This window comes from Paramacrobiotus metropolitanus, unplaced genomic scaffold (assembly GCF_019649055.1).
Source record: "Paramacrobiotus metropolitanus isolate TYO unplaced genomic scaffold, Prichtersi_v1.0 Parri_scaffold0000004, whole genome shotgun sequence".
In the NCBI taxonomy this organism is placed as follows: Eukaryota; Metazoa; Tardigrada; class Eutardigrada; order Parachela; family Macrobiotidae; genus Paramacrobiotus; species Paramacrobiotus metropolitanus.
The window spans coordinates 2,939,758-2,951,240 of NW_026570224.1; the positions used below are offsets into that span (position 1 = coordinate 2,939,758).

The 11,483-nt window shown below is 40.3% G+C and overlaps 1 protein-coding gene across 2 annotated transcripts; it reads right to left on the bottom strand.

Annotated features, from left to right (window-relative positions):
• Positions 1-427: 427 nt before the first annotated feature.
• LOC129601065 (uncharacterized) lies at positions 428-8,692 on the bottom strand. Of its 2 annotated transcripts, XM_055499782.1 has the most exons (7): positions 7,041-8,691; positions 4,617-5,268; positions 2,541-2,737; positions 2,179-2,329; positions 1,234-1,372; positions 832-973; positions 428-617 (listed from the first exon to the last, which is right to left on the bottom strand). In XM_055499782.1, exons 1-7 carry the CDS (start codon positions 7,084-7,086, stop codon positions 535-537), a joined length of 1,410 nt encoding a protein of 469 aa, XP_055355757.1. In that variant the 5' UTR covers positions 7,087-8,691; the 3' UTR covers positions 428-534. The 2 variants fall into 2 exon arrangements, with proteins under 2 accessions (XP_055355757.1, XP_055355766.1); XM_055499791.1 differs by lacking the exon at positions 428-617 and having other exon boundaries at positions 841-973; positions 1,090-1,372; positions 7,041-8,692.
• Positions 8,693-11,483: the final 2,791 nt, after the last annotated feature.

Below are 11,483 nucleotides of genomic sequence, written 5' to 3' on the forward strand. Positions count from 1 at the left end.
GGTATGCAGTCATCATGTTTTTCTGTATTTCTAGTTTGTAAAATATAATTTACGATTTACATCATTTTAAAATTTTAGTAGCTGTTCTTTTAACGGTATTTCATGCTTTTCTCTTGTATACAGTATAGATGCGTTTTGAAAACACTGAAAAAGTACTTGAACGTTTTTGTTGTCTATGTATAGGCGAAGAAATCGCATTAAAATACCGAAAACTGGCAGTTTGCGCTAAAATATACATAGGTAACTATTAGAAGGCAGTTTAAATACTTACAATTTTGCTCATGAGTTAAATATTGTGTGCCTTTACATCAGTAATTGTTTTAGAAGGTTTCAGTTATACTGTCTACTCTATACATGTTGTACTAGAATCACATATTTTGTAAACAAGTGAACTGTACAGGCAGGTCTCTTCGATTGATTTAGACAAATTTTATTGCTTTCTATAGTTTATGTCGACATTCATTGTCCGAATCCGAGATCATCAGTCAATCCTTTAGTACTTTGGCAAGAAAATTTACAAACAAATTGTACACATCAATCAACTAAGGAGTTAAACCGAAAGAAAAGTATCTGAATCACTGACGCGATAATGAGAATATGATACGCGGACGAAAGACCTGCAAAAAGAAACCTGTTAGCATTCTTTTAGTCTCGTAACTAATATCACAAACCAGTAGCAAATTAAGTACCATAAGAAGAGTGTAGAGACTGTACACTCTACAAATTAATGCCCATGCCAGTGAAATATTAATCGTTAGATAACAGTGCAGAAAAGGGCATCTAAGTATTTCCTGTGCTTTGCGGGCACACCGATGTACATCGTCGACTAACTTGTTGAGCGACTGACTGTCCCTTCCCCCATAAGGTAGGCCATGTCTTCTTCAGGAATATCTTGATCCGGAATAAAAGTGCCCCCTTGCACGGGGACAGTATGGCCTCCCGTTACGGAAGGTCCTAACAGAGGCTTTTTGGTCTAGGACAAAGGGGAGTAATCTAATGCACTTTTCAACAAATGATAACCGAATGCGGAATGACAACAAACACAGACACATACACAAACAGGCACACAGAAGTGATTGGTGTATATACATTTTAAGAAACGCGCGAACTGATCGATGTAAGAGCAAGTGTTAGCATCAATAATTGCCATTGCTGAAGGCGGATGCGAATTGTGGATCGGCTCTCGCCAGTACCAGTACTGACATCACCGGCAGCTTTGTTAGCCATACTAACCGAATGTTGCTTCTCTCCCGTTGTTTCTGGGCATTGATAAAACGTCCGAGCAAAACTGTTGAGGAATTCAATATAAACAGCTGTACAGGGATGCTGATCCACCGGCACACACCCACTCACAACTGGGCTTAAGTAGAGCCTGAAGAAATTACAAGTCAAACGAGAAAAAAGGCGGCTTATTAAGTACACGAGTACGGATGTTATCATTGTTATGCTAGATATTAGCTATTAAATGTAAACATCCAAGAGTCTTCTTTAATGCATCCCTATATATAAGCCTGTGTGGTTTGGAGTGTCGTAGAAATGGAGAAACTTTCAATAATTGTGATCTGATAAGCCCCATTTGGCCAGTAACAAAATATCAAATAATACACAGTATAGTCATCAGTGGTACAAAGTTTTTACTTCTTCACTTTGTAGTTGGTAATTCTTTCATTGTATCAAAAGCATTCTATCCATTAAAATCTTATTGCAGTGGTTATTTATATTATGTAATTGCAGCACTTTACGTGTTAGTGATTTTATTACGCACATCATGTTTTTTATCGTAACGGCGCATTTTTGTTAAGCTGTTTACAAAAGACCCGCAAATGTCGTTTAGAAAGGTCGATTAGAGGTGTTACATGTGAACACCTGGTTCTAGCAGCGATAGGGTTACCACCGAGAATATAGGTGGATGTTGCGGAGATCTCTTTTATCCAAATGTCAATATTATCCGGTTATTATTGCCGCTAGCAATCCATTTGCTTGTTTACATAACAAAACAACGTCAAATACTCTTTGTGGAAAATATTAATTGTTCAAATCGTCGATGGTTTATCCCGTTGTGGGACTTTACGCACATGCGTAACAGTATTTACCGGCCAACACATTACGATTGTACCCATTGTACTTTATTGGATAGACAAACGAAATCATATATCGGTAATTTACTGGGCAACATACCGGCAGAGTTCCTCATTCCCGAAAATCGATTTATGTACGCTGAGCTTGAGAACCTGATCAGAGCCAAATGAAAAGTCCAAACATGGAAGCAGCTCTAATGGAAACGGTTGGTCCTCTTTACCGAGGCAGGCCTTGGCCGCTTTGACAAGTGCTACGGGTTATGCAGCCAGGATAAAATTGTGAATAGGCGGAAAGCATGTGTAATAAATAAAGCATAAAATGGCACGATAGCACATTAACTTAATAGGACTTTTGATTTTCGTGCCGGTGTACAAAGCCGGGAATAACATATGTAGAGCGATGTCACCGGGCATGTTAAGTGATTAAAGAATAAAGGCCGCACACCGTGCCTGTATACGTACCAAATAGACGTTCTGTCGTTGTGCTTTTGTCGGAGTAGAGCTTGAGCAGATTATTGACTGAGTGATAAAGTGGGTCGTCCGTTTTTTTGAAATTGCATCTTCCCAGATCGGTTCCGGGTGGAATATCAAACACATCACCGCTAGGATCCATTTTTTGGTAGCTGTCCAGGGTTAAATGCAGCAGCTCGAACACATATCTAAAAGCAAGAAAATATAGCAAATTGTTGATCGACATTCAATTACAGTTTGTATGAGCAACATACACACGCATAGGTATATCTATGTCTAGAGTAGGTCGACTAATAAACATAAGGCGAGACGGGATACGAAATTAGCAGTGTTTTGAAGAAAGAGAACTTTCAACCATTACTCTTAATTTTTTCTTATTTTTTCAAATACATAATAGTTTTAGATCTGGATAATACTGATAGAAATAATTTACAGAAGCGCCTTGCTAGCATGCCAGTTACCCTGTAAAAAGTGCCAGCAAAGTTGTCGGAAACGAATGCGACATCCCTTGTAATTACACGCAGTAACCCGATTTAGGACCCTAGAGTTGGGATTTTTATGTAAGCACTTCACTCTGCTTGTGTAACGAAGTTCACAACAGTTCCCCAACATTTTGGTGTTATTTGCTCGGACTTTAAAGAGTCTGACGATTACGGTTTGAACAGCGCCTAAACCGTTCTCCATCTGCATTTCACCCGGCAATTTGTAAGTGATAAGTACATTTTCAATGGCCAAGTCATTTCCGGAAGATTTTCAGTACAGGATACAATCACACTGTAAAAAATGTGTTTTGATTAGCAACACACCGAAGTGTGGGCTGGAACGTTGCTATCAGCGATAAACAAGTTGACACCCTGTCTTATAGTGTATCATTACATCATGGGGCGGAAATCATTACGCCGGCGTCGTAATACGGTTCGAGGCGGCTGCCGCTGCCAGCGCCTTCCAGACTTTATTGCCCATCAAAAAGGAACGCGCATCGGGATGAGGCAGTGCACAGTGTGCGCGTTGGGTGCTCTAAGCAGCGCCCAAAATCAATGCCCAGTGCAATTGCTTCCTCCGGATTGTAGATTAGGTCAAATATACAAATTTAGTGTCATTCCGTTAAGAGCTTTCCCAAAGCGCGACGACCCTTGTTGACTGACGGAGTGATAATGGGAAAAGATTATTGCCAAATCACAGCATGACAATATCGTGCCCGTTAAAAACAGCACTGTTTCCGTCCGCCCCATACCCGACAACTCTTCAACAATTGGGCCATTATGCTGTATCCACACTTGAAATCACTGTTTCAGGCGGAACGCGTCCCTTTTCGCCGGCTGACAACATGCAGCCTTTAATCGCAGTCCAGTTTAAATAGCCTAATTGTTTCAGTTTTTAATTGTTTTGCATTACGCCTGACCGGCATGTGGGACAGGGCATTGAAAACCGTGGCTTTACAAAACGATGACGAACGTGATGTACTGTACATACTGCACAAGTGAAATGGTTGTTAACGAGTTAATAACGACTGTACTCGCACTCGTGTCTAACAATCCGCCAATTAGCACATCAAGTTTAATTCGCCTTTTCTGTTTGGCTTGTGACGTTTTCCCCAAATTTTCAAAAATATAGTGACTGGGTTAGAAACCAAATAAAACAATTCTAGCAAATTTTAAGTATTTTTATTGAACTGTTCAAATAAAAGTATGGTAATTCCGTAAACCGACCTTTCGGCAGTTTCCCCGGTTGCGAGCATTTTTGTAATATCCTATTCTGCTTTAAGCCTTTATGGTAATCCCCAAATTTCCGTTGGCAGTGCGACGCTTGTCGTCAGTATGTTCTCATTTTATGGCCGTGCCCGCTCTCAATGTCTATGGTTCTTAAATTTAATCTAATTAAGTAGTATTTCGAGCTCGTATTCCCATCGGTTTTCTTAGAGAAACCTTTGGAGATAAATCAATTAAAGCGCATATCCGTTTTCGGTGTGTGGGAATGTTGGATAACATCGTGGTAAGCGTGTTATTGATGAAGCAATTTACCGGTAAAACAAGCAAGCGCTTTCATACCGGAAACAGTGATTATTACCTCGACTTAGCGGCAGTCGTTTCCCCTGAGATCATATCGGATGCCAGCAGCTTGGCCAGCATATTCGGCAGCTCGGAGAACGGCAGCTCGAAATTCCACCGCGACAGCACACAGGGATCCACCGTCCTAATGATGGCTACCGTCGGGTCTTCCCCCTGGAGCTTTGTGGCCGGCAGATAGGAACTGGAGTATTTGTAGCGATAGCGGAAGGGCACATGGGAATTGGCATACCACGGATAGCCCATGGGCAGCAGTTCATCGGCCAGTCCGCTGACCGGCGTCGGCTGCACCCGCGGATGGCGCTGCTTGGCCGGTCTCCTGGGCGGCTGCCGGCTAACGGCCCTTGTGGATGTGGATGCTGTTGTTGTTGTGCGATTGGTCTCAGATATGAGGCCCAAATGGACGTGGAGATCATGGAAGAAATTAAGGGAGAATAAGCGCTGCTGCTGCTGGCTACCGGACGGGAATTGCTGCCGTCGGCTGACAGTTATGACGGATCGGGTGCGGTTCCTCTGAGGATGCTGGCGTCGTTTGTGCGCAATTAGCTTTGATTTAACGGCATGGTCCCCAGCTGTGCTGTTCCATGGACGAGGATCCGCGAGGAGAGTGTCCGCTGCGGAATACGTAATCACCGGGTTGCTGCTGTGCCAAGCTAGAGTATGAGCAGAAACAGCCAGTTAGTCAGAGCACAAGAAAGGAAATATGTCGGTTTCAAGTGTGCGCTTGAAAGCCGGACATTAGAAATTTTTTTTTAGTTTTAGAAGTAAACCTGATACCGTGACATTTGAACCATTTAGCACTGGATTCTGCAACGAGACTGTACTAATGCAGCCATTATATTGTGTGTGATGGCTTTATAAATATTAACATATTCATAAAATTTGTATACATGTTTGAGTGCATGCAAGTTGATTAAACGCACGCCACACAAGCTCCTGGTCTATGCTTATACAGGTCATAAATTAATAATTCATTTTGCTGGTGTAACTACCGTTTGCTTTACTTGTTCTCTGCAGGTAAATTAAAACGACAAAAAGCCATAACTGAAGAAAATTAAATCGCAGTGTCAGATTCTCTAGGCAAATTGCATAAAGGTTTTCCGTGTACGTATTCGTATGCGCACATTAGATAGTGCCTTAAATCTTTAGATTTTAATAACAAAAGCTGCAGCGGAAAATTAAAAAAGATCTGCATTAAGAATTACGGTGTTTTACAGATCCATGTATTATTTTATGTTCACAGTACAATTTTAAGAACGTATCGGAATATCCACAATTATAGTACTGACGATGAGTAGATGTACAATACAACTACATGAAAGGCGGAAAGGGTAGTATAGTTCATTTACCGGTAATTTAGTACTCGTAGGTATAGTACTGCTCTTAACAATTTATCCAATAATTTAATTTACTCGTAGAACTCGTTTGCTCTACTCTGAAAGTTCTGTATAACGCGATTGTACAACTACTGCAGCTGTACATCTTCTATTCCGAATTAGCATATGAATCAACATAAATAACATTCGATCTGATGGTGAGTAATAACTTTAAATTGCATTCAGAAGGTCCTCATCCCACATTCAGCCTACAGGATGACGTCGGCTCCAGCGATATCTGGCAGTGAGTACCAAGGTTTAATTTACGATCTAATTGCATGTCACGCCAGATAATATCATGTTCCTAATGCGCCCGGAAGTGTTAATCCATGTGAGGTTGCTACAGGGTGCGAACGTTTAACAGTTACTCAATAAGCAACGAAACCATTAAGTAATTGTAACATGTGATAGAACGGCGTCTGCATAAGTAAACTGAGTGCATTAACCAGTTAATGGCTGATGAGAGTAAACCGATTATTCTACACAACAGTACACTAACGGTATTATCTGTTTTAGAAAAGGACACACTAACTGGATCAGGAAGGCATACCAAGGCCACAATCATATTTAATCCGAAAACGTTGCAAATTACAGGGATATTTCAAATTTTCAGCGTCATTACTGCCTTTATATGAATATCACGTTCTTATTTTGGTAACACCTAAATAATAATTTACAGTTTATATAGTTAGCATTTTCATTACCTTAAAAGTTAAAACGAATAGGATAATATTGTACACATGGTGAAATATTGTACCATTAAGAGAAAAGTTTCCCACTTGAAATAGCAGCCGTTACGTAAATGTCAACAGTGCCAAAGAGATAATACTCATTAAAATATTCCACCGGAAATAATCACAAGTTCTGTGGAAAAACTTAAACTACGCTAGGAGACGCTTGGTTGCACTGTTTCTATTAGAAAAATCTTGGACGCAGTGTGTGCATAAAATGTCCATCAATCATCAGCGCCAGTGCAGTGGCCCGTAAGATTTGGTTATTCCGATGACAAAACCATCAAAGTGTATAACAATATTACCATGTCCGCTTACCTAATAATACCACGGTCAGCAGCACAATCTGACCAATCTGTAGCATGGTTCTGCATCAAGTAATTTTTCTTGGAGGAGGCCACTAGCAGCCGCAGCGAACTGTCTTATCCCTCCAGCATGTGTATAACAGTATACAGCTACAGGAAATCATCCACCGCAGCCCATCGATTTCCGACACACAATCAGACAGAAGGACTAAAAGTGATTCCACAGACGTGTGCAGGATATACACACACACTATCAAGACAACAACACTAACATGATCAACAGCACGTAGTCGGCGATAATGCGCGCCGTGGCCGAGAAATGCTGCTCTGTGCCTGTACCGGTGCTCAGAATTTTTGTCCCGAATTTTCCCCAACAGCAATCAATGTCAGCATGAGTTAGCCGGGATAAAGACCCGCTTGTGCAGGTCAATCAGTAAATTAAATCTACAAATCCCAGTGCGAACCGTCGACATCCTTATTAATTCCACTGGCGTGAATAATTGCATCATCCTTTCCGTATATATATCTCTTCAGCTGTAGACGGTGCATGCGCGCCACTATTTTACCGGCTCCAGCTTCCAACAGATCAAACTGAGCAGCATGAAGGGTGGGATACACACGGGATGCAGCCAGTGCGCGTGACGTTTTTTAACCACACGGTACGCTCATCAATTTTCAGCCTCACTTAACAACAGCAATCAATTCTTTGGGATATAATTATTAGAGCAAAAACAATATAGTGCACGGTATTCGGTGTTGCGTACATACAATTATGGCTGCAGCTTGTCGCATTAAGTCAATTTGATGCCGAATTGGACGGGGTGTTGATTTAAAGGGCACTTGGATTGTGTTGGGCAAAGTAAATGCCAATGCGTAAGCAGACAATTGAATTCCGAAAGAGTTGCGTATATCACCGCTCGATATATGCTGTATTATTCGTGTGTAAACTTTCAACCGGCTATCAACAATCAACGCCCGACCACTCTTTGTCAAATAAATCTCCAGTAGATTATATTATGATACAACACGGTTGCCAGCTTATAGTTTCTCCCGGGAAGTGGAAAGTGACAAGCGGTGAATTATAATACGGCTTTTTTCCCCGGAAAAAAACCTTGCCTGTTTGCACACTCAAAAACCACTACAATAGCCACGATAAAATGGCCTTACTTGACTGGGGCGAATAAAGCCGCTAAAAATGAAGATGCTTAAAGTCTGTTACTCTCTCTTTTTCGCCGGGATGCATATTTACTTAGATCTGTTTGGTCCTTCATCTTTTACACACATTGGCCAGTAAAAAAGAGAATAAATCGATTACGTGCAGCATCACTTTGGCTACATAGATATGCGCCTCTTTATACACACACAAGTGCCAGTGAGCCCATCACCGATTGGCTACATTACAACCGTCAGCTGTTGTTCTCCACTGGGAGCTCCATGACCTTTGTACAAATAGTACAGTAGTGCCGGCGAATGGATCTCCTCTATAACGGGATGATGCCCACATTGATGCTGTTCGGTTAATTCTGTTTGCCCAATAAAACTGGATCAACTGACTGTCGCATCCCGTAATAAAAGCCAATATACATTTATGCAATATCATTGTCCGCAAGAGTGCTGTACGGTTTACTGTGTGCTACGCATATAAGGCACACGGTGTGTTGGCATATGGAGCAGATTATTACCGATTCAGGGAATCGAAAACACCATTATCGATATTCATCACGCACCCGTGTACAGTCGATTACGGCAACGTTGGTGGTTATCCGAGTAAAAAGGTAAATATGGTGGCGGTCGGAATATTTCCAATAAAATGTTTTTAATTTTTATTGAATTGGGCTCGAATAACGGCCAAACAGTGCTGCAGAGCGGTCACTAACTTGATCGAACGTATACGGGTAATTGATCCATATACTGCGCAATCTCATTACAACAAAAATCTATTTTTCCCATGGAGTAATGGGAATAAAGCACTCATGCAGAGACCTATTTTCAGGGTGTAAAAGATCAAGGAGTGTGCAAAGCATTTACGTGGTCGCTCTGACTCCTTTGATCAGTGTTAAACTACAGTCAAAACGATGTCAAATTGTGCAATATTTATATACATGTACATTATGCTAGGGCTCATTCTTTACAAATGCTCTTTACATGCAGTATTTAAGTAAGCATCCACAAATTCATGGCAACCTAACATTGTGTCCTAAACATGAAAACCATTTCGACAAGTACTGCATTTAATCATGAGGCAATGTTTTGGGTAAAGCAAGACAATTACCAATAAAGATATTCTAGCGTTTTCCAAGCAGAGATGGAAAACGGCGTTTTTCAAACTGCGGATTCGAACAAAATTAATCACTCATTCACTTACTGGATTTCCTCTCTTACAAAATTTATTAAAACTGCATACCGGAAGCACATTAAGTTACTTTTGCTGCACGCGCGCTTCCGCAACTGATAGTGCATGATGTTTGAGACGTCACATCTATTGTGATTTGTTTAAGGTGTATATTGTACGGTGCGACTTTTTTGCATTGCTGATGCTTACATACAGATCTGACTTATCGGAATTATTACGATGAGCGCAATCAGTTATGTTTGTTGACGCATTAGATATTATCAACTAAAATTCTGCATTTATCTGCTTTAAAGTGGTCTATGTGTATTATTTGTAACTTGTCGGAACTGGTACACTCGAATACATTAAATTAAACAAATTATCACTATACATATTTGGTCTGTCTAATTAACTTTTGTTGTCCATTTTAACATGAGCAATCCATTTCAGTCTTCATAACCAGACTTGTAAGAAGTGCAATGGAAAAGTTTTTTTACTTCGAGCAATTAGATTGATTATCGCTTTATCATGTGCGTAAAATGTCAAACGGTTAAACTGCCCGAACGGAATCTGACTCTTGATACAATCACCATCTGAACCCACATTGCACTGAGCAGCTTCCTCCATCGTAAACGCTCGATTAAATTTCAAGTAGCGCAAAAAGGCGCAAGTTATTAACTATTTATACCGGTAAACGCATTCGGGAGCAACATCTAGCATATCGATTAATCAAACTGCAAATAATTTACTAATCCTTTTACAATTTCCGCAGCACCAGTTAGTCTTGATAGCTTGCACTGGTGAGTAACAAATAAGTCGCAAATTCCTGTTGCATCGCAGATTTTAAAATTAATGCCAGCAAATGTGTTAGTTAATGCTATAAGATATTTCTTCGTGCATCGTTGAGTAACGATACAAATATATTGTCTGTAAATATAGGTTACTGCATTTTCGGCGTGATTTAATTCAAATTTATGGAAATTAATTTGCAGAAACAATCTGAAGTACGATCGTGTACTATTATACTTACGCGAACGATATTTTAAGTTTAAGGTGCGTTGCGCAAAGCGCAGAATAATATGCGGAACGTAAAGTGTTAAATATCTACGACTACCAGTTTTAATATTGCAAATGCATTAATGAATAATGAATTTATTCAGTTTAATCATGGCAAACGCTGCAGTAATCCGCTCTACCCCTTTTAGGATACAACATAAAATAGATTAGCGTATTTTCCGAAAAACCGTTTCCGAATTTCAGCAAATAATTTTTTTTGCTTTTACGAAAATTTAAGGATTGTGACAGAAAACTGGCATGAACGTCTGAACTGCTAAAAACACACCCTAATTTGGCTATTTAATATGGATGCAGAATGTTGCAACACTACAAAATTAATGATAGTACGAAATAAAACCGTCTGAACGTTACTGTTGGAATAGCAGCACAAATATTAATTCCGGCATGACTACATAGGCGCAACATGAAGGGATCGAGCAATAATTATACAGTATTACAAAAGCGATTTAGCAGGCATCGCAAGAACCAGTGCCGAATTCTCCTTCCGGTGGATTCTGCTTAGCGGGATCTCTTTCCAAGGCACCGGAACGTGCTTCTTCGATTCTGCGGGCGGCGTATTCCATAGCGTTCTGCTCGCCATGTCCACCAATGATTTCCGCCCGAGTATGCTCACTGGTGTCAATAGATGCGCGTCGGTGTTGTTGATGATGTACAGTTTCCCGGTCCATATTGACAGAATAATAACAACTGTAAATAATGTTTTATTTAGTTACTGTTATTGCGGAACAACAAAATCAAAATAATAATAGCAGTTGCGAAATGCTTTAACGCGACCATATGCAACAGTTTTATCAGTTTATTTTGCTTTTGCTGCCTTGAAAATTGCTACCGGCAAAAAAGAACTTTGGCTCATACCTTAGTACCTACGCCGAACTTAAAGCCGCGGGGTATTTACAATTTAAGAGATGGTTTAGTCGTTATTTGGCAGACAGATTAGAGTTTTTTTCTCGGAACTATATAATAAGTTTTATGGTTAATCAGCATTTGTTTTGTTTAAATGATTTCAAACTTTTTTTTTGCTTTAAAGAATCCACAAGTAGCACGTAA